Source organism: Thunnus albacares, chromosome 12, assembly GCF_914725855.1.
Source record: "Thunnus albacares chromosome 12, fThuAlb1.1, whole genome shotgun sequence".
In the NCBI taxonomy this organism is placed as follows: Eukaryota; Metazoa; Chordata; class Actinopteri; order Scombriformes; family Scombridae; genus Thunnus; species Thunnus albacares.
The window spans coordinates 803,407-827,253 of NC_058117.1; the positions used below are offsets into that span (position 1 = coordinate 803,407).

The 23,847-nt window shown below is 38.4% G+C and overlaps 2 protein-coding genes and 1 long non-coding RNA gene across 6 annotated transcripts in view; 2 read left to right on the plus strand and 1 right to left on the minus strand.

The window, feature by feature from the left end:
- The first annotated feature begins 645 nt into the window (after positions 1–645).
- Positions 646–2,332, plus strand: LOC122994355. The gene is made up of 4 exons (XR_006406577.1): positions 646–1,412; positions 1,513–1,621; positions 1,965–2,026; positions 2,120–2,332. It is a non-coding gene; the product is annotated as an uncharacterized LOC122994355 (long non-coding RNA).
- A 643-nt stretch (positions 2,333–2,975) lies between these two features.
- Positions 2,976–22,115, plus strand: blvra (biliverdin reductase A). Of its 4 annotated transcripts, none has more exons than XM_044367949.1 (8): positions 2,976–3,242; positions 4,760–4,883; positions 7,183–7,302; positions 10,108–10,205; positions 10,579–10,686; positions 10,955–11,123; positions 13,136–13,301; positions 21,581–22,115. In XM_044367949.1, the coding sequence occupies exons 2-8, from the start codon at positions 4,765–4,767 to the stop codon at positions 21,593–21,595; spliced, it is 795 nt and encodes a 264-aa protein (XP_044223884.1). In that variant the 5' UTR covers positions 2,976–3,242; positions 4,760–4,764; the 3' UTR covers positions 21,596–22,115. The 4 variants fall into 4 exon arrangements, with proteins under 4 accessions (XP_044223884.1, XP_044223883.1, XP_044223881.1 ...); XM_044367946.1 differs by having other exon boundaries at positions 2,977–3,242; positions 13,136–13,395; XM_044367948.1 differs by lacking the exon at positions 21,581–22,115 and having other exon boundaries at positions 2,976–3,238; positions 13,136–14,523.
- Positions 22,116–22,278: 163 nt separating this feature from the next.
- Positions 22,279–23,847, minus strand: part of LOC122993629 (E3 ubiquitin-protein ligase RNF31) — a 42,688-nt gene continuing 41,119 nt past the window's right edge. The window contains exons 23-24 of the mRNA XM_044367950.1: positions 23,644–23,809; positions 22,279–22,722 (exon numbers count right to left, since the gene is read on the minus strand). Coding sequence (XP_044223885.1) covers positions 22,672–22,722; positions 23,644–23,809 — 217 coding nt within the window. The 3' untranslated portion in view covers positions 22,279–22,671. The remainder of the gene's footprint in view (positions 22,723–23,643; positions 23,810–23,847) is intronic.

Genomic DNA, 23,847 nt, shown 5'->3' on the forward strand with positions numbered 1-23,847 from the left:
ATTTCGCGGAAACATCAGTACTGGTTTTCTGTTTGGTGGTCACAGCTGCTGTGCATCAGATTCTTTCCTTTGACTTTATTGAACACTTGCAGCATCACGCAGCAGCAGAAACGATAAGTGCGACTTTAAATTGACAGAGTGATGTGCGCATGTACGCATGTGGCACATCAGCGGTAACTTCATTAAAATGTTAGAGCCATTTGTATCTATGTGTGTATGTGTTACGGTCATTCCCTGGTTGCCACAGTAGGTGACGTATTGGACATATGGAAATGCATGGAAGAAGAGGCAATTACTTCTCAGGGGTGCTGCTTACCGGGAGAAGCACACAGTTTTTTGACCGTCGTTTAGAGGCTAATCTTTAAGCCTTTTTTTGTTTGTTTTTATGCAAGTTATAGGTGTAAGTGTGTGTATAGCAAATTCTTTATTGGTACACGGTGGTAAATAAATACATCTTAAGCGCAAGTCCGCCGATGTTTGATTTACTACATGGAGCCGCCGCATGACGACGCGTCAATTACATATCTCGGTAACAGCCCCTCACTGTGGCTGTTTTTTGTTTCGTCGAAATCAAGTCACTACAAAAAGGATCAGTCAAGATCTGACGATAATTGGCTAATGCTCTGTGTTCTGCTACTAATCTACACCATTGAGTTTATATAAAGAGGTCAGCTGTTACACACAGATTCCAGGTTTATATGGTGGAATTGTTAGTAATAAAGAAGCCCTTATGGTGAAAAAGCAGTACTGTGTAAAACAATAAGGGGCTGCGTTTTGGTGCGTCGGTGAGACAATGAAATATGATCCAGCAGTCCGGTTGGAGTAACAGGTCATTGCGTTTAAAGGCTGATCAGAAAAACACTCCACAGCGGTAACATTCACAACTCTGGAAAGTTATCACCCTGCAACCATATTTATTAGTGCGCACATGTGGAGTGCGTCTGTGTCCGCAAAACACACACGAACACAGAAACTTTTTGGCCCCCGCACTTCTGTAATGAATCCGGCGCCCCTGGCTCAAACCCTACCCCTCATCCTGTCTGTCTCCTGTGTTCTGATAACAGGCTGCAGGTTCAATAAATCCAAAATGCTTAAGTTCTGCCTTTCTTTGCCTGATATCAGTGCAGTTCAGGTCCATTCAGCTGTTGAAGAATTGGGGCAGCATGTGGAGCAACAGGACAACTGATAGATATGTTTGTGAATGTATTAATGTGTTTTATATATGTGATTATGTTTTTTCTTGGTAAAAGCAGAATCACAGACAGCAGGATGAAGTAGCTGCAGCTGGAGCTACAGAAATAGCAGATACCTGCTCACCCTTTTCATCATCACTTCTGACCCTCAGCAGTGGCCTTCACTTGGGCCTCTAATCCTCCAGGTCTGATGACTGCAGGATGAGGATAGCACACTGTGTGAGTACATAGTTTCAGTGCAGCATCATGCTTTTTCCACAGCTGATCTATACTGATGAGTGCTGTCAATCTCACTGGATTGTGCATATCTTCTCTACAGTCAGCAGAGACCCAGCCTGATCTGAACTGAAAGGTTCTTTGTTATCACGAATGGATACGTCAATAACTCTGTGACATCATCGGGAGATCTGGATTATTTATGTATGTATGTATGTATGTATGTATGTATGTATGTATGTATGTATGTATTTATTGGTATTAATTTTCATCTGCAGTCCCTTTGGCAGGTCACAATAACACAATAACAAACAGTACAAAACAAAGAACACACAGGACACATAATACAAAATACAAAGCTACACACAATAGCACATCACATATACTCACAATGTCAACTAGAAATTAATAATGTAAGCCTGTCAAATTAAATTAATGGACCGGATGCTGCTTGTCAAGTAAATATGCACTTGTGTTTATTTCATAGTGCAGTGTTTTTTGTGTAAGTTGTTTTTAGTTATGTTTATTTTGCTTGTCTGTGTTTTTTTTATTTAGCATGGTAAAAGCTCCTGTGTCTCCTTGAACTAGTCTTATCTTCAGTCCTTCAGTGTAACATGGTGAGGAATGAAACTTTTACTGCCATTGGTTCATAAACAGACAGTTTATGTTCAGTATATCACATTCAGTTGTACTGTCTTCTGTCCCTCCAGCGTCCCTTCTGGTCATCCTTCACCTCAGACCTCCATGCATCCCTCCTCTGGTCAGACTGCAGCCTCAGCCCCCAGCTCTGACAGGACTACAACCAGCCAGACTAGTTTGCCATGTCTGTATTTACTTTGTGTATTCATCAACATCATCAACATGTGCATAAGCCAGTCATATTGGCTGTATTATGTATGATTTCATCAAATATATTGAATTATAAACCCAATAAATGTTTTGATTCTATCTATTGTCTGCTTTGATTAGTTGTGTGAATAACATTAAGTCATCTTCATACAGACTATGTAATGTTTATCAAAAATGGAGAAGTTTTTAATTTAATAATGACCATTAGTTAATAGTAATGATCATTGTCACTCTGGAACAGGACAAATTAATTTATAAAAACAATAATAATAATAATGTCTTTAAATGGTAAATATCATAACTTTCGTGATCAGATTGCCTTTTATTCAAGTCAGAACAGTCTTCTACAGTTTGTAGAACATAATTTTACTGTGTGTGTGTTTGAATCATTCAAAATTATATGAAAAAGGCTCATTCGGATAAATGTTTAATTAATTTCTTTCTATTGTTACTGTTATCAAAATTATATTTACATGGAACGCAGTGATAATGCTAAATTTAAATAAACCATTGACCACAGGAGTAAATATTTACACATTTACTATAAGATGGTGCGTGGTAGTTATATAAAAAACAAACATTAGAACTGTGTTCGCATGAGAAGACCGCAAGAGATTACTGAAAACCCTCTACACCAACCCGCGGCTGGCCGAACTCGCTGAACAAAGGTAAGACGTAAGACGAGAGGAGGAGAGGAGCCAGGAGCCAGCGGGCGAAACACTACTGCGCACATTCAGTGGTCCGCACAACACGGAAGCAAGCCCGGAAGCTAGGAACTTTTTTTGGCGCATGCACCAGCCGAGCGAATAGGCGCCATATTTGGTCCGGTATCCGGCTCTTATAAAATATCCATCGTCCAGAAGGTGTACATTTGGATTCAGTCACTGGCCCGTTCGCTCCGTGTTATGTCATTTGTAGCGAGGTGACCTCTACGCAGCTACTCACAACAATAACAGCTAACACAGAAGAGCTAAACAAAGGCAGGTAAGGAAACAGCATTATGTCTTTCTTTTCTGCCAGTGACTCTGGTGTTGAATGTCGGTGAACATGGCAATATTGCAGGTCACTTCTAACTGTCCCCATTCACATCGACACGAGTTTCTACTGTCATTTGCATGAATATTGCTTAACGCACAACTTTGGTTTTCTGATTAAATTTGAAATCAGATTGATACCAGCTGTGCTCGGTTTTGTCATTAATACCTACAATACCTACCACAAATTATCATCATAACAGAGTAACAGGGTCACACAGATGCAACACATCTGTGTCTCACAGTGTAATTAAGTAAATGCTCATCCACCCGCTGCCGCCATCACACACTCTGTTGTCAACCTGGGGTTTAACTGTTATTCCAGAAAGCGGGTGTAGTGAAATTTAATGCGTTTGTTAACTCTGCAATGAGGGAAACTCTGGGTTTTCAGTTCCAGAAAGGAAAGTATCTTAAACTATGGGTCAACTTAACCTGCTCGCTGGCAGATTTTCTTCAACAAACCCTGAGTTTCTCTGTCTGCTCATTGCCTCATTCATTCCGTCCATATCAAAGAATGTCCATTAAGCGGAGGTTTACTGTACTATGTCAGAATCGAAATCCCGGTTGGATATTAGTTTGTTACTCAAGGACTATCTTTAACAACGTTAGCGCTTTTACGCGTAATCAGTCAGTTCTTTGAACAGTTATCTCTGTCCTCACATTCAGTTATCATTTGCGGTCAAGCTAACTGTCATTCACATTTCTGTAGTCAAACCAGCCGCCACTAAAACTGGAGTGCACCCGTAGACATTTACGGTAAAGCCATTGAACCCATACAGAGCGAGCAGACGGAGCAGACTTGGCGAAGTTATGTGGATACACATAGATGATGTCTGGTTTTCAAAATACGATGTTATTAAAAAAACAAACATGAGAAATGAATACAAACATATGGGATTTATCAGATTATACACACAGAGATGTGTTACATGTATTTTCTAAATTAAATATAAAGCATTTTAAAGTAAAGTTTATTCTTTAATTTGGGATCACAATTACAACACTTAAGGAAAAAATACCGAGGCAAATTCATTTCAAAATCTCAAATATGCTTTTTTTGGAGAATTTACAAGTAAAAGTACCCCATTTGTGCCCACAAATGGTTTTCAATCTGAAATATGAGGTCATGTAAAAACATAACTTTCCACAATTCCTGAAGGGGGCTGATTTGTTTCTGTTCTAGAGTAGTCACACAAAGAATCAATCACTTTTACATGATCAGTTTATAGTATTTTTAAAGTAAAATTCCTACATTTGTGGGTGGAAATGGATTCTTTACTAAAATATGAGGTACTTTGAAAATACTCCAAAATGATACAGTTAAAGTGCTTGATTCTTTGTGTACTTGCAATGTGACTCAATGTGAAAAAAGGGTGTGGGATGATTGTAATTGAGTGATTTGAAGATTAAAGATGAATACACACATTTTTCAAATATTTGTTCACGTCTATTTTCTTTGTTTCTCAGTCAGTATGTTTGGAGCAGTGGTGGTTGGCATTGGCACAGCAGGTTGTGTGAGGATCAGAGACATGTTAGCTCCACTGTCTGGCAGTCCTGCAGAGAAACTCACTCCCAGAGGATTCATATCCAGGTAACACATGCTGCCCAGCATGCACAGATAAACACAACCAAAATCTTTGGCATAGGTAACATGGCCTTATGCCATGTTGTGGTGTATTTTCATTAAATGTCATTAGTGTGCTTAAAGACAATATGAAGCTATGCAGATTGATTTTATAAGTTTATAAGCAATAAGGGCTAGTGGGATACAATTTGTATTGGTGTAGTTATAATCTCATGAACCATATTTAATCACACTGTACGTATAGAGGCACAGTAGAAGAATCATAATCATACACTGGAGAAATTTGAGTGTGTTTGTATTACATGTCACTTTGCTGGGGTCTGCTAAAGTCTTCACCTTTTAAAAAAATACCCACTGGAGGAGATCAAGAAATAAGGGTGTAAAATGACTAAGAATAACTTATAAAAATAAAAGGCCAGAAGACAACTGGGCAATAATGGTGTAAAATGATTCCCAATACTTATATATAAAAATTGGATATAATCAGGAAGAATTATGTAGGCCAGGACATATCCACAAACAGCTCGAAAACCTGGTTTGAAGAGTTTTGACCAACAACAAGTGACAGAGATAAAAGTAACATAATAATTGGTCAAAAATTAGGGAGGGTGGATGATAAGGTGTGGCCTAAGCCGACCAAACAGATGCCCCAAAGGAAAACCTTTGGAGCGATTTGGTTCTTTGTAAAAAGTGCTACTCGTTCCCCTTTTTTGCCGGCAATAAAAGAACACTTTGCTGTTTGGACCTCTGACTCCCTTTTTATTATTAAGAGAGAGTTTTTTTGCTCTGATACATTTTTTCTGCAACAATTCGACACAACAATGTCATGTCATATTGGTGGTATAAAGTGTATTAAGTGTGGAGGAAAAAAAAAGAACAGCTCATGAGTGAAAGCATAGCACCTTATCTGTCAAACATGGTGGTGCTTCTGTTATTGGGATGGGTATCGTTAAGATTTAATGCATTCTACTAATCTTATCAAAACTCTTTATTGGTTCTTAATCAATTCTCTTATTGGTTCTTTTTCATGACTTAAGAATTGCTTTAAAAATGTTTTAAAAAAAGAATCAATTCAGAACAGGATTAGAATTGATTTATATTTTAAATATAACTAAATGTTTCTAGAACAGTAACAGTAATGTTTCCAACAGCAAGTCCCCATAAAAACTCAATAATATTTCACTGGTAACAAATCTAAAATGTCAATAACGTAAATAATATTCTTGACATAAAAATACTGAGTGAAGTTTAGAAAGAAGACCTGCCTGCAGGTACCGCTGATAAAGGGAGGAGGGGCTGGTTTGGGAGGGAGGGCTGATATCTTAGCTATCTATTAGCCAAACCAGTGCGCTGTGGTCATGTAAGACATACTGGTGGTGGATTAGAGACTGCGGACAAAGCAGATGAAAATGTTTTACTGCTGACAGAAGCAATTACTTTTAAACCCCTTAACGTTGGTGACTATGTGTTATAAGAGCTGTATCTCCCACACAGTTCTTTCTATTTTGATGTAAACCTACTCAAAGTAAAGTTGAAACATGGCACTTTAGGTATATCAAATTTGAATGTGCTGAAGCAGAGAGCCTGAAGAAGAAAAATGTGTAACTGTCCAAATACTGTCTGGACTGAAAACCAAGCGTACACGGACGCCTCAAATGAGCCAAAGTCTGTTGTCATTGAACTCAAATTTGATGGACACAATGTAATTTTGCTAATGCACAGTATTTTAAACTCACACACAACCAACTCAGTTATCATACAACCTTCTTGAGTTGTCCGACGACGTGAACGCTCGTAAGCTGTTGACACAGGAATTGATGAAATCCTAACAATACCCATCCCTACAGTAGTTTTAGCTGGGTTGACCTGATAAACTGAGTGTACATTTCTATTTTTGTACCTTACAGTCCCATATGGTTTTAAAACATATATTGCATCGACCCAGAAACAGTATTTTTATTAATGCATGTCATTACAAAATTTTGGTGTGGACCAAAACACAGTTCATATTGACAAACACTAACTGGCTTTTTTAGCTTGAGTGTCATTTGTTTCCAGTGCAGTATCACACTACTGGACCTGCAAAATGGCTTCTTCAAAATTATAGCTATTTCACCACATAACACTCGTGAAATGGGAGCAGCAGTTTCACAAAATGGACAGTCACACTTACCAATACTGTCAGACATCATGAATTAACGTCTATAGTCCACTATACTGTATCCATATCATTTCAGTTTGTGACAGTGTCTTTGATCAAAGCAGCATTCCCATCAGTGACATCCTGACAAGTTTTTGTCAACAGGAGAAGCCTGGAGAGTCAGCAGGGGGTGAGCCAGATCTCAGTAGAAGAGGCCGTGAGCACAGAAGACATTCACGTGGCGTTCATCTGCACTGAGAATGTGTCCCATGAGGATAACATCAGGTAATATGCAAGAAAAACAACTGCAGAATGTTTCTGCAGTTAATCTGTGTCGCCAATACATTACAATACAGTACAGTGAATCAAAACCAACAGAGGCATCCAGTAGTCAGACATTTCTCTGTTGTCTGTTTAAGAGCAGCTGAGATTGACACTAAAAATGACAATAGCGGCTCCACCTTAAAGGTCAGTCCACCTTAAGTGAGCCTGGTTAGGTTAAGCTAACATATTGTCCCTAACTTCGGGACTAACCCCCTTCACTTTTCCAGTCATTGGGGAAACAACAGGCGAGACTTTTCTTGGTGTTGAGAAGCTGCAGCATTCAATGATGGTACTGTAGATTTACTGCCAGATTGACATCTTACTGCTAACCTTCTCCTCTGCTCCACTCACATTCACTGCCACTTTTTTGCCGCTCACACTCGCTCAGTCACACACTCGCTACGCACACACATTAAGCACTGCCCTATTCCCAATGGTCCCTTGCACTGAAAGTTTGAGGAACCTGTTGTTTTTGTTAAGATTATTATTATTAGGGCCCGAGCATGAAAGTGCCAGGGGCTCAACAGTCCCTGGCAGTGAAAGTTTGAGGAACCTATGTTTTTGAAGGGATTATTATTATTATTATTATTATTATTTTTGTAATTATTATTATTATCATTCTAGTACGCCATTGCATTTTTGAGGGGCTTAGAATGCTCAAAATCTCACATGTCAGAACTGGCGAAAATTGCAAAGTGCTGTGGTGATTGGGTTCAGGCATTGCCATCTGGCTCCATAGTGCCCCCAAATGCAGGGCAGTTTTTTGGAACAGAGTTTGTTTGAGGCGCATGAAATTCGATGGGTTCATTGCTCTCGTCATTATCGACATAATACATATTTTTTTCTTTTTTTCCCACCCAACAGGAAGTCAACCATTTTGGATTTTGTGTGTCAATTTTCATTTTACGAACACGTTTGAGGCCTCTAGGATGGGTGAAAACTCATGAAACTTTGTACCTATGTTGGAATTAGTAGGTAATGCAATTAGTATCAGAATTGGGCTCTATAGTGCCCCCTAATTACTGTTAGCATTTTTGAGGTGCTAAGGGTGCTCGAAAACCCACGAAACTTTGCACATGCATCAGAAGTGGTGGTTCTTGATATCTGATATGGGTCTTGGGTTTGGGTGTGGAAAAATGTCAAAACCCAAGTCAAAACCCCACCTTTAAATTTGACATAGATATGTGAAATTAGGTAAGCAGATGAACCGTCTTTAGACTTTAAAAAAAGCCTCTTGGAGCCATACCCGAAATCCAACAGGAAGTCATCCATTTTGATCTACACCTTCACGATGTTAAATTGCAAAGCTTTTTAGTTTTCATGGAATGCCACTGGTGTGGCGTGCTGTTGAATTTTGCCCAAAAATGTTTGGGGCATTAAACAGGAAATTGTTGTAACTCCACTTTACATTGTCCAATCTGCCCCAGATTTCCCATTTTGGATAAGAGTCCATGTCTGAACAATTTACATGCTCATATTGAGTCATAGTCAGTGCAACCTACTGTCAACAGGAAGTCTGCCTTATGTGACAAACATCATCCGATTGACATGAAATTTACATGGTGTGGTCTGCACATGATACACAGCAACATGATGTGTAATTAGTGGGTGTTCTCTTGCACCACATAGTGAACGCAAGAAGTGATATTTCCCACATGCAATGTCCGACATTCATGAAAATGTATATTACTGTCATTTGCCTTCTGGTAAATGTATTGCTGCATTAATATTTTACTTATATACAACAGGAAGTTAGGCTTAAATGACACATAGATCATGAAATATGTACACAATTTCCAATGAGTCAGCACCACATCCTGCAGGAAATAATATTATTACCCATTCACACAGTGTCTGATGATCCTGACAATTCAGAGCTGTGTCAATAGACCTCCAATAGTGAGACCACAGCTGCCGCTCCCTGCAACACGTGCAAGGCGTGTGGGCCTGTTCAGCGCTGCTCGCAGCTTTAATTATTCATTGAATTTACAGAAAATGTGCTATATCATCATATGTATCATTATCTATAAGTGTGTAAGTTTATTGCACGTCACATTGTGCAAAACGGCTCTAATAAAGTTTTAGTCAGAATCTGTGAGGTTGCAGATTGCAAACAATCGAATACACCTCCCCTCCCCTTCTATGCGTGTAGGAGAACCTATGGTGGTTGCGAAACTTGTGAAAAACAAGAAAAATGACTGCATGACTATCCCAGCTTTTTGTCCTCCTTTTTAGCTCCTTGTTTTGGTTTTCTGGCCCACAAACCCTCTCACCATTCTTGTGCCCAGCAGCAGCAGGCAGCAGTTTTCAGTGAACAATCTCAATTAACCCACTGTACACTACCTGTCCAGCACGAAACAGCAGATAGACAACATTAGGGACTAGCTGGTGAAGATAGTGGAGCATTTAGCAGCTAAACAACCAGATAATTTTTTTTTCTGAGGATTTAGTTAGGCCCAAAACAGAGCAAAGAGGAGAGTGAATATGTGACTATATCAGGTAGACATAAGCATGACTTCAAATGAATGCTAATTTTTCTCTGTGTGCCAGTGTGGTAATGATATCTCAAATGTTGTGTCCAAAAAACATTAGGGTGTACTGAGAATCTATTTTCACTGCATTATTACACCAGACACTATAACTTTAGGGCTATGTTCTCTGATTTAAAAATCTATTTTTCCCATGGACATTTTCAGAATGCACAACTTACAGTTTCTATCAGAATTTTTGTCGTTTTAATCTTGAACTGCCTTCCTGTCTCCTTAGAACCTTTCTGCAGGCAGGGAAACACGTCTGTGTGGAGTATCCCATGACTATGAACTACAAGGCTGCTGTGGAGCTCTGGGATTTGGCCCAGGAAAAAGGTAATACTGATTTATAACAGGATGTACTCACATGTATGTACTACGTGCAGGTCAGGAGGGACATTTCAGAGAAATGCTTTCAAATAGGGCATTCAGTGGCAGGGTTCAATGAGTGCAGTAATTCAGCATTAATCCTTCTCCTTAGCAGTAGAAGTTAATGAATTCAGATCAGTGGTATCTTTTGGGGTCATGAACAACATCTTCCACTATAAGGCAAATTATCTGGGGTGAAGATACAGTGTCCTGATTGCACTTTCTAAAAGACCACTAAATCAGTACTCGGTACCTTGGATCAGCTCTGGGGTCCCAACAAACCGTTTGTGCATTCGATTCTACTATCTCAGTAAACTTTGTGTGTGTGTGTCTGTGTCAGGAGTGATTCTCCATGAAGAACACATAGGGCTGCTGACAGAAGACTACAAACAGCTGAAGAAAGAGGTAGAGGGGAAAATCCTGCAGGAAGGAACTCTTCATTTTACTGGTAAGAGACAGGAATGTGTGTCTCTGTGGTTACTCTACATACTTATAGTTTTAACCAAATTTCTTCATCTCACTTTAGAACATGGCTCATTGTTGTGATGGTGTTTTCCAGAATAATCAGAGCTCTTAAGCCCTTAAGCTCTATCAATGTCTTTTAATGTGACATTAACACCAGTCTGATGTGAAGAGTCCTCCTAAAATACTGCAAAAGAAACACCTTTTAGGGTTTGAGTTTAAGCTAAATGTCTGTATGTTGTCATTTGTTCAAGGTGGACCTCTGAAGCCTGGATTTGGTTTTCCAGCATTCTCCGGCATTGCTCGCCTCACCTGCTTGGTTGATTTGTTTGGTGAGCTGTCAGTAACTGCAGCAACCATAGAGGAGGACTCTGGTACCAACTACAGCAAGATGACTGCAAAGCTGCTTACTGCTGACAACAAGTGAGAGAGGATTTATCTGCCTACATTTGTCATGTTTTAAATAAATTAAATAGTTTCTCTTTGTCAAAATTGTCTTAAGGTTCCAGACAGTGAGGCCCAGTTGTAGATTGAAGTTATTTTTTTCAGAAACTAGAATATTTTTAGTTTCAGTTGCCAGTTGAACATGTCTTTGTTTTTTTGGATCGGTGTTAAATACAGGCTTTATTTGGTGGTAGTTGCCTCTCATAACCACTAATTTCTCCAGATGGCCCCTTCAGTCCCAGTCAGCCATGGTTTAAACTTTTGTATGTTGCAGTTTTGACCAACGCCCTAACAGGAAATGACTTTGCAGTTTTGTTGAATTTATGTAATGCAACACTTACGGATGCCAACTGCCAGAAGAAGAGGGTGAAACTCACATAAACTCAGATCAAAGGCTACCGTCGAATAGTCTTTTTTTGCTTAGGGAGGTTCCTAATTGAGTGAAATGACCCGGTATCTAAGTGACAGCCATGATAAGAGCTGGTGGAATTTAATAAATAATAATAATAATAAATTGTAGATAGCACATATATAAACCTAACTAACAAAGAATCCCAGAAACAGAAATCTCCAAACCTGGACAAATAAAACAGGAAAAAGCGGGAAAAAAGGGTGAACTGACCTTTAAATGGACCAAAATGAAAACATATGTCAGGTGTATCTGAGGAACTAAAGAGTTCACCTCCATGAAGAACTGACTATCAAGTCCCCGAACACATTAACACTGAAACTCCTGTCTGCGCATAATGGTATGCTTATCGATCCAATCATCCAATCCAATCAGGCAACAACTAATTTATTATACAACAAAATGTTATTTTTTTAATGATTTACTTTAATGATTAGAGAGGGTGCATTCACTATATGGAAACGCTTCCATGCGTGCAATAATGTCACTACGGACTGCAGTTAAAAAGCAAAACTGAAACTGTAATTACTTGACAGGACAGAGGAATCTCTGCAGAGGAGACAGAGTTTGGACTTTTAGCTATTTAAAAAAAAAAAAAATGCCCCGACAGCTGTGATGCAGCTCAGGATTCATCCTGAGAAGGGCTGCTTTATTACAAACTGTTTCACTGTATAAACCTGGACATTCACTCCACATGTAAATCTAAAAAAAATGTGTAAGAATTATATTAGTCCACATTATTTATTTGGCTATTATTTGGCTATACATTAAGAACACACGGGACGAAGTATCTAAGATGCGCTTTTTATAGTCCATCTTCGGAACATTGTAGTTTCACCACAGCAGACACACGTCAATAACATCCACTGTTGCATAATTACGTATCCCAGTATAAGTGCAGAAAGATTGTCTTAGCACCCTTTTCCTAAGTCCTTATAAATTCTCCTTCACATCTTTCCTTCATCCCGTCAAAGACATTTTCAATCAAAGTCGATAGGACATACTTTTCGGCCGCAGCCAAACTGCAAAACTAGGCCGTCCTGATCAAATATGAATCAAGATTATGTTATTTCATTGCCTATTTCTCGCCTCAAATGTTTCCAAAAACATATTTGTTTGTGCGCTGTTTAGCTGTGATATGATAAAGTTTGTGATGCAGCTGCCATGTTGGAAACAGATGAGCCAGAACGTAGCATCACCCAACTCGCAGTACGTCACCCACATGTCAAGTCTTGTGATTGGTTCGCTTGCTGCGTCTTTTGTCAGATGGACATAACCCTTTACATGCTCGTCCCTGCAATGTTACTGCTTTAATTCACAACACAGCCGTACCGACATTTTTTCTGAAATGTTACCGGGTCTTGAGGTGGGAAACTGGCGCTACAGATTTCCCTGAATATTGATCCCTGCTCCCATTCACACATGACCCCATGCAGGAAATGTTCCTGAACATTTCAGGGATAGATTGTATGTGTGAAAGGGGCTTAATCCTAACCCTTGGTTGTCAACTCCAGATGTAGAGACAGGTAAATTACAGGATTTCAGAACCATATAAACATTCATTTCATCTGTGCCCTTCTAGACCTCTGACATGGATTGAGGAACGAGGACCAGGCCTCCCCAGGGCCAAGAACATCAACTTTCACTTTGACTCATGCACTCTGACCCAGATCCCTCCGGCACCCAGAGGGGCTGTAGGCCTCTTCATGCAGGACCTGATCCACTTCTCTGCCAAGCTGGTAGGCCAAGTGAGTCCAGAGGAGCTCCAGAGAGAGAAAACCAGGATCTTGCACTGCATGGAAGTGGCAGACAAGATACAACAACTTTGCAAAACATAAACGGGTACTCTCCAATTTATGATAGTCATCATAAATCTTCAAACTTGAATAAAAATTCAAACTTGAATTTATTTATTTATTTATTTTTATCACCATGCCGTTAAGTTTTTGTATTCTTAGTTGGGTTATTTTGTCACCACTCTGGTGACTATTACTGTTTGAAAGAGTCATTGAACTGAATAACACATTTTTACATGATCAACACATGTTTAGACACGGGTGCCTGAAATCAGTATATCATGACTACTGGAAATAACTTACAGAGCAGGTGTTCAGCATCCAGCAAAGATTCAGAAGGCTACACCTATCATGTAGACCCCAATTATCATCCTCATCATACAACTGCTTTATGTTTAATGTTTCCCTTTATCCATAAGTGTTGTTTTTATATCATTAATGTAAAAAACAACAACTTGGCAACTGTTTAAGAGTTAAAGAGAGTTGTCACTAGCAATTGTACAGTCACAGTTATGGTAAAAAAAAGTTGGTAGTGGTCGATAAACATATAAGTGTCCAATCACACATGCCGAACTTCCAACACAGAAACTTCAAAATGAAAGTACACAACAAAATATTACATTAAAAAAAATCATCACAATGTCATAAAATATTATCATAAAGCCAGATCTGTATATCTTACCTGATTAACAGAAATCCTTTGAATCCTCGTGGAAGTTCAGTAGTCTCAGGTTCTGCTCACAAATTAGTTTCCTGTTTTGTTGACGATCATATAAAAGAGTTTGTCCCCAAGTTAAACTCTTATATAAAAGACAGTACTCAGTGTCTGGTATTCAGCAAGAATTTAAAACTGTAAACTGGCAGTAATGGCAGATTACATCATGACAGTGTGTGTTCTGCTGTTTACCGGGTGAGGTGATCCTGAATAAGTGTGCTATAAATACTACAACTTAAGCTCTAGTGCATCACCAGTGTTACAAACAAGTAGATCAATCTCTTTCCTTCCTTTCCTGTTACCTGGGGACGCACGGACTAACTTAATAATCCTGGCATATGAGAAAAATGTCACAAACCCACTGTTGAGTAGCTACAATAGAACCTGTTACTACATAAATTAAAATTTAAGATTAATGTGGAAATGTATGTAAGCAAATAAAAGTTGTAATACTTTGAATCTTGAAACACTTGGAAATTTTCTTGAGTAGTTTTGGCTTTGGATGGAAAATGCAGCATATCAAGTAAAAAAGCAAATCACTGCAACTGATAACTAGTCCAGTCCTGCACTGATATGACTGCTTCTTAATTAAACCGTGTTTATATACATTGCCAAATAATCTCTGTGGGTGTGTTTTTGCTACAAAACGGCAGGAATTTACAACTACATGAATGTTGGAGGGTGTCTGCCTCCATGTTGTTAATCTTCATGGTATGATATGGGATGACTAGGGATGACCAATTTAATATGAGCAACGACTTGTGTGAGTATGGACAGTAGAAATTGCTTTAGAAAGATAATCACATTGAAACAATTTTGGGAATCTTGCATAATATCAAAAAGGTAGAGCGGTGTCTCATTTAAATATATTCATAAAATGTTGCTTGAGTTTCCTCATAGATGTCTTTGAAATATGTGGAAATATTGCTTTTAATGAATACATAATAAACATTTGAAACCTAAAAGTGGGGAAGTGTAAGTCTGTGTGTGAGAAAAGAATTGTCTCACTACATTTAAGAGCAAGAACATCCACACTGCAACAATGTTGGACATCATAACTGATTACACAGTCAATTATCCAGACAGTGGAACTGAAATCAGGAAACTGATTGTAGCTGGCAGACAGTTTTAGAGCATCCTACATATACGTCCAAGTGGCCTTATAATGAAACTGGTCTCAACTGTCGACACCACCTTAATATCATCTGAGACCAAGAAATCAACACCAGTGCAGAACCTCAAAAATCTTGTCTTCAAGTCACCAGGGGCCAATGCATAAAACAGGCTTGTGCCAATGCGTTGCAGCAGTGAAATCATCAATAAAAGCCAGTGTGCCAGTTCTACAGCCATACATGCCCAAGCCATAACAGAAGCACCATGTTTGACAGATGAGGTGCTATGCTTTGGGTCAGGAGCTGTTCCTTTTTTTTTTCTCCACCCTCTCTTTCCATCATGGTTTTTGTTTCATCACTCTACAGAACGTTTTTGAGGCTTGCCAGGGGTTTGCGTCTTGTGCTGAACCCTCTGAGGTTCTGGTCATGAAGTCTTCTCTTGAATTTTGACAAGGAAACATGTCTGCCTACATCCTGGAGAGCATTCTTGACTTTTCTTGATTTTTGAACCCCTAAACTTTGGATAAGTCTGATGATTTCCTATATTTTTCTTGTCAACAAATCTTGTGTGCTGAATCAAACCAACAATGAACTTAGCCTTCTTAAAAGTAGTGTAAATAGGGTGAGTCTGATATATCTTATTCTGATAAGTCTGATATATCTTATTCCTCTGTGCATTAGACCTCCGTTGTCCAAAAACTATTAAAAATACCTCAATGAGTCACACCGCTGCACTGGTTGACGTGTTCCTTAACTCGAAGGCAACGACCGCTGTAGCTTGTTCAGAATTGGATCTAAAGAGTAATAACAGCGAAAATATTTTTACACTCAGGAAAGAAGTTCCTTGTATGGCAGATGTGGGAACACACTGAGCTTCGCTAGGTTGTCGTGCTATACATCACACCATCTTGACTTTCTGCTACATTGTAAATTTCTGAAAGACCTTCTGTTTAAAGTCAAGGTTGTGATATATAGCACAAGTGAGTTATTAGTCTGTTATTTACCTACTCCTAAGTAGGATGAATTCATTGTTGGTTTGGCTCTGCATATGACATTTGTTGGAAATAAGAAAAATATAGAAAATTGCTAGCCAATATATAGATATACTCTATAAATATATAAATTTACTCTAAAGCTGTGTCTTGGCAGTTCAATGTAGTATGCATTATTTTATTTCAAATTTAATGTGCTGAAGCAGAGAGTGAAGAACAAAAAATGTGTAACTGTCCAAATACTTACTGTCTGGACTGTATACGCATTATGTGAATGTGCTAAAAGATGCAAAAAAAGTTCTGTAATGCTGCACAGCTAGTCCTTAAATGGCTTAGTCACAACCTGTCACATTACACATAGTCATTTGATTCATTGTTGAGTACAGCTGACATCACATAGCCAAGAAATTGAGTTGAACCAACCTCAAAAGAGAAAACATGAATTCCATTACACTCCACTGAAGACTGAGTATTTCAGAGAAGTACAAAGAAACTGGGTTGCATTTACTTTTAAAAGCCAAATCCTGTTTGAATAATTGTATATATACAGTATAAAACATGAACACACAAATTTGACAAAAAATATTAATTCTGTAATTTACTTACAAGTAACTGAAGTAACCAAGTCTAAACATTGCTGCATTTTTGTTTATCAGCATTTATTAGTACCAAGTATTGCCACAACACTCCTGAGTAAATATAAACTTTCCATATAAACCAAAAGTACATGGAAACCTGTTCAGAGGTGAACGTTCTCTACAAGCACTCCCTAGACTCCAATGTCAGTTTAGAAAAGTATAAAAGCTGTCAGTCTTTAAAACATTCAAATGTGTTTTAGTGTTATTTTTTCCATTCAGAAATCATAATCAGACACTAATAAAACACTAACTACATTTAAATATAAAACTTTGATCTTCAAAAGAACTTGAGTCATTAGGTAAGAAAATGCAGCTAACTTGAAAACTTTCACAGCCTATACAACACTCATTCTCAGCAAAATCACTCACACATTTCAGCCGTTTCAGCCTGTTCCTGACAAACATTGACAATCGTGAGAGAAACCTGGGGTCTGTTTCAGAAAGTGGGTTTAGTGAAAATTCTGAGTTTGTTAACCCTGAGATGAGGGAAACTCTGGGTGTCCAGTTTCAGAAAGAGAGCTAAATTAAACTTGGGGTCAGTTAACGCAGTGACTCTGTGAAGCTATCCTGCTCGCTGGCAGGTTTTCTCCAACTAACCCTGAGTTTCTCCTCCTCCTTTTAAGGGGAACCCTGCAGACTGAAAATACAATTATTTTTTTGCTTGGGGTAGGTTGTAACATTTTTTCACATGTTGTTACAACTAACCCAGACTCTTGTAGCCATGAACTAGCTTACCTTACAGCTACTAAAACATTATCAATAACAACTTTCATGAAAGATATCTACACAGACACATAATTAACATGATTTAAGTTTGATGAGTTTATCTACAAAGCAGGCAATGCTATCACAAAAATAAATTCAGGAAAAAAAACAACAACTTTCTTACCTCAAAATTAGTTTTTTCTTTGTAGAATTGGCTGTGTCTGCCACAGGGTGCTACTTCCTCACATGTGGAACAAGGACTAAATTGAGCATGTGCAGAGTGAATCAGGTGATTTGTAACTTGTTACAGATTGGAGAAATTGAAAATGTTACAACTAACCCATGTTACAACCATCCCAGGTCTCCCCTACATACATATCACATACATATTGAATAAGTGGAACACTTAACACAGAACTTCTCTTTTTTTATCAATTAATTCTCACGCATTGACTTGGTCAGCAATTTTCTGCCATGCCAGCTCACACTCTTTTGCTGCAGCTACAGTATTACTTTTTCTTGAATATAAATATGCTGTATACGCATTCATTAATATTTCCAGTTCAACTGGGGAGAAGTGGGAGGATCAAGCCCTTTTCTCTCCTGTTGCCACGATGAATCGTGTTATCTGCATTCCATTGAAGAGGGCTTTTTATCTCTTCATGCATGTGTTTTACTCAGGGTTAATTGGACTCAGTTGCTTGAACTGATTATCACCTGTTCTGAAAGCGGAATCTCTGAGGCTGTGGTTGAAAAGTCCCTCCTATTGTCTTTTCCTAACCACTTTTCCTTGACCTCGATGGAAAATGTCACAAGGTCAAGGAAAGATGTGAAGGAGAAGTCATAAGGACTTAGGACAAGACAACTGCGGTGCTGAGAGAATCTGACTGCACTTACACTGGGCTACCTAATTATGTGACAGTGGGTGTTATTGACGTGGGTCTGCCATGGTGAAACTACAATGTTAGATACTTCGCCCCAGTCATTCTTACCCTGTTGTTTCATGCAGCTATATAAATGTGGACAACACAGTGAAAAATATAACTTGATTACCAAGGTCAGTATTGAATTTAAAAAAGAATATAGGCTACCAGTCACAAAACTGAAACATTATCACATTGAGAATGCTTGCTCACGCTCTCCCTCCTGAATCCCAATTATTGTATGAAAATAAAAGTTAAATGTATGAAAGATAGACAGAACATGTTACTACTGTACATATCATCATTCTAAAGTTTCAAACATGATGAATTAAAAACATCTGAATAAAAACGTCTCATATCCCTTTCTTTTAAAAGACAGACTTCTGTGGTATGCTTAACATGCCCATTATGATCTGGGGTAAAAAGAGCCAGTGGGTAAAATGAGCCACCCCCTTTATCTAGGTAACCATAAACAAAAGTAATCATGTGACAACAAATTAAAAACGTATAGTTCACATTACTCAATCCATCTTGGACTCAAGCACATGGAGAGAGTGGTAAGCAAAACAGAGCAAAAAAAAGATTTTTGCCATGCCAAGTGAATTCATCATGTTACTAAAGTTATCAGTCTTGTATCTTAATTAAAATAGATAAGTATTGGACATTAATACATGTCAATTTAAGTCAGTGCCTGCCATTGCCTCTTGTTTGGCTTTTCTCTTGGCTTAATTTCCATGCTAGTCACCAGCCTGGTCACATACTGCTGTGGGGTGGCATCCCATTCTTCAACCAGCATTTGTTGTCAAGTCAGCCAACGTGGTTGTGTTGGTCACTCTGGCACGAACAGCACGCCCAAGCTGATCCCACAAGTGTTCAATAGGGTTGAGGTCAGGACTGCTAGCAGGTCATTTCATCCTCTTCACTCCCAAATTCTGGGGGTAGTCTCTGATAAACCCCACTCTGTGGGGGCAAGCATTGTTATCTTGGAGGATAGAGTTCGGTCCCAGACTGTGGAGATATAGGATTGCCACTGGTTGCAGAATCTCATCTCGATATCTCTCTGCATTGAGATTGCCTCCAATGATGACAAGCCTCATTTTTCCAGTGTTACAACAAAGAAATAATCTACTAAACACGAAGTGCTAAGTTTATTAAATGAGTTGCAGGTTGAGCTTATTTGTCATTGAGAATGTGTTATATGTGTTATGTGATATAGATAGATCTTTCTTCCATTTTGCTATTGGGAGAGACATGGATTGATCATTGTTGTTGATAAGTTTGTATAATTTAGACACAGCGGTGGTAGTATTTGTGGTATTTCTGTTGCCATTACAACAAAGGTTTTTATGTTGGAACTTTGGTGAGTTTACAGAGCAAACAAGACCACTACCATTATTACAGCATAATAATTAAACTCATATTCATCATATTATATATATTAAAATACACAAAATACATAAAAAAAAACAAACTAAAACTACTACAAAAATGAAAAAAGGAAGAAAAAAAGTGTCATAAAGACACTATGGCAGACAGTTATAAGGCGACCCAAGGATACTGAGATGAATGGGCTGAAAGCACCAATTTTCAAGATTGTCTCATATTTCTAAAAACTAAAATTTATGCCAATCAGAATAACTATAAAGATCCTATAATCACATAAACATCTTAGTTACTAAACATAACTTTAAAGTAATAAATCAGTTTTGCTGTTTGTTAAATTTTTAAACTTTTTCAAATTTGCAGACTGATTGACAGAAAGAAAACTCCACAGAGTACATTCAGTACAGGAGACAAACTGCATTAAATAATTTATTGGTTCCTTTTGGGGAAAACCAAGATGGTGTCTGTACATTTGAAGCATACAGGTAGTGGACACAATAACAACACCACATGTACAGTATGATGTAATATAATAAAACAGCCCTGCCATAAACATACATTTGTGAAGCTTTCAGTGTGATACTCAGTGATACCTCAGAATGTCTTTTGTAACTATTTTGATCAATGTTTTTGGTTGTTGATTTCATTTAACCATATTGTTAAATTTTATGTCTTTTACCTGCTTTATGCACATAGGTTGGCAAAATAACAGGAACACATTATTATATAATTTAGCCATATAAAATACCAAAAATCATGTGAACACAACATGCACCCTGACAGAGATTTACACTTCCGAGTTGTATCTACCAGCTCCAACAATATGTTCTTGAGAATAACACTCTCATGAAACAAAGTGGTTACAGTATTGAAAGCAATTGTAGCTTTTCATCATCAGCAAGTTATAAACCTGTTCAACATGAGTTCACCTTCATTTAGTTGGGCATACAGCTGCATATTAATAACACTTTCACAGTAACTTTACCTTGTAAGGTAGGACATCATCTGCAACGTCTCATCAAGAACAATGAATGCAAAGCAAAACTCATCTGTAAATTCTGTTAATATCTTTAAACTGATTCTGTTACAAAACTCACATGTCAAGTACTGTATGTACAATTATCATGTACAATTACAGTATTTTATTTTATATGCAACAAATAGTGTGAAATATCCAGTAAGCACTGGATTTCATGGTGTTACTATGTAACTGAACACATAGGGCCAATTTTACAAAGAAAATTTTCCAGCTTTCTCTGGGCTTGACTCAGGTTTGCTGGTATCATGAAGCTATTTAACTTTTAGTCAGGATACCTATGCAGCAGCATGATAACCTATGCTGCAGGACTAACTGCTACAGAGCAAGTTCAGTTCAGAGGATCAGATCAAAACCTGTCCACAGCCTGACTACATCATATACTCAGAACACTGGGAAAAAATGTGTCAACTGTGGAACATTTTTTTTCACTTTGGAATATATTTTACATGCTTTTATTGTAAATGTTCTATTTCATATTATTTAGGTTTACTTAACTCCTGTGGTACATGACAATCATCAAAGTACTGAGTACTGAAGTGACAAGTAGTAAAGAGCAACACAGACAGTTTTTATAGAGCAATAGAATCACTAGAAATACCTGGTTCAGCCTCCACCTTATGGCCAGATCATAGACTCTGTTCATACAGTTAATCACGCCTTTGAGTCTAGCTACTGTTCTGCCAGTATCTGCATTTATCTAATAACTGTTTCCGTGTGCCTGCAGTGTGCCCCTGCATGACTCCAGCCCCCGTCTTCAGACCCTCTGTCTCGTCTGTCTTTCTCATCGGCTCAGCACAATTCCCTCCTCTCTGGATAGCACTCTGCCTGGCTCCCCCTCAGCATTCCCTCTGCCCTTCTCAGCCCAGCTTTATGTCTAAGCTTCAGCCCCCGGTTCCCAGCTACCAGCCCAAGCCTCAGCCCCAGGTTCCCAGCTGCCAATCCAGCAAAAAACTGTCTTTCAAATTTGCTCTCTGCCTCCCGCCTTGGTGTTCTGCACTTGGGTTCATTAGCCTAGCCATAACAGATAGATGAAGCAACTTGGAGACTGTTAAAAGTTGTAACACTCAAATAGATCTTTGTAAATAAAAAGTATATCCACTGTATTTCCCAGCAAATTATATATGCAACATTCTCCTCAAAGACCTTATCAAGCATTAATTTATTCAAGTGTTTTTTCATGCTGTCTGTTTTTTTTGTGTGTGTGAATGGTGTGAGTTTTTCCAAAGTTTTTCAAATCAAGGTTCTAAGGACAGAGGATGTTGTATTGCTGTATAGATTGTAAAGCCCCCTGAGGCAAATTTTTTGACTCGTGATATTGTGCTATACAAATAAAATTGACTTTACTTATCTCCAGCTATGGAAATGTATTGAATGTGTAATTTAACAGTTTCTATTTCTCTCTGTTCTATTCTAGTTGTGTTGATGTTACATGTGATTGGTGCTCATGCTCAGTTCAGTTGGATTAGTAAATTGGAATTAACACTCTGTTGATAACTAGCTTTATGATACCAGTTATCAGCATCACTGATGTTAGGCTCAGTGAAGTTGAACTTGATTTGTGATACAGGCTGCTGATGGTGTAAAGCTGCTGTCATATCTTCCAATCAGCAGAAATATCTTATTGATGAATTGAAACTAATTAAAAGCACTCTGGCAGAGCTTCAGAGATGACATCTCACTCTCTTACACTGTCGTAGGAAAACAAACAGATCCAAAACATAAAGGAAACTGTTGCCATTTTGTCTCTTGTAGCTGAGTTTTCGGTTGGATGGTTGTCATGATCACAACTACAGGAAACAGGAAGTAAGGCGTTCATTATTTCTTGCGTGGGACCTTGTCACCAAGTGGTACTTCATCCATCAGTTTCTGCAGACACACCACAGAGGCATTTTAGGGTCACTGAATCAAAATAAAATATTATAGATTGAAAAAATGTAGAGAACATATTAGTCCATTAAGTGTAACATATAGAATATATATAGAGTTCCTGAAATCCAAAAAGATGGTATTGTTTCATGTGGTATTGTTTCACAATTTTTTACATAATATAGTGACAACATATTATGAAAAAAAAAAACAATTATCATGTGTTCTTAATTAACTTAAAGGCCATTTTATTTGCACTTTGAAATCCATCTATAAGCAGATATTTTCAGACCTTATAACTGATTAAAAATAAAATCACTCACACGGTGTAAACTGGTACAGTCCCTCCATCAGCTGAGTCTCTAGTCTCTGCAGTAGATGAGCCTGCTGAGGTCAGTCCTGTGTTTTAATGCTCCAGCACCAGGGATTTCTTTGTATGTTTAACTAGTTTAAATTACTTCTCTCAGATACAAATACAGATTTATTCTGAAGCGTGTTTGCGTGTCCTCACTCATGACACACACCACAGCTGGCCAATCAGAGCTCCTGCTGTTTCTCTGTGGGTTAGACTTCCAATCTCATTATTCAGGTCTATTAGATGACTTTGCTGATGGTATATTGCAATAGGAACAGACATCTTCCACTGCCTTGTAATTCCATTTACAGCATTTGATTTTAGATAGATATCTCTTCCTGTCAGTAATGACAGATATGAGTCTTCAAGCGAAAAAACTAATATATGTGTCAAATTTATTTATGAGGTGAGTGGATGTTTAATCTGATTTCCTGACTGACTGATCTTTACCAAAAAATCCATCAGATTTCTCAACACATGTACTGTACACATACATGTATGCATGCATGCACGCACACACACACACGTACACACACACACACACACACATACACATACACACTCACCTCCAGCAGTCTGCTGTAGTAGGTGAATCCATCCTCTCCATCCCTGTGTGTGTCCTCCACCTTGTACCTCCTGCAGGCCAGCAGCAGCTCATTGGAGCTGTATAGGGGAGCAGGGTCGATGGAGTGGCTGTTGATCAGGCTGACCAGATACTCTCGGTAATGCTTCCTGGATACCCGTACACCACCATGTTAGCAGGATCACAC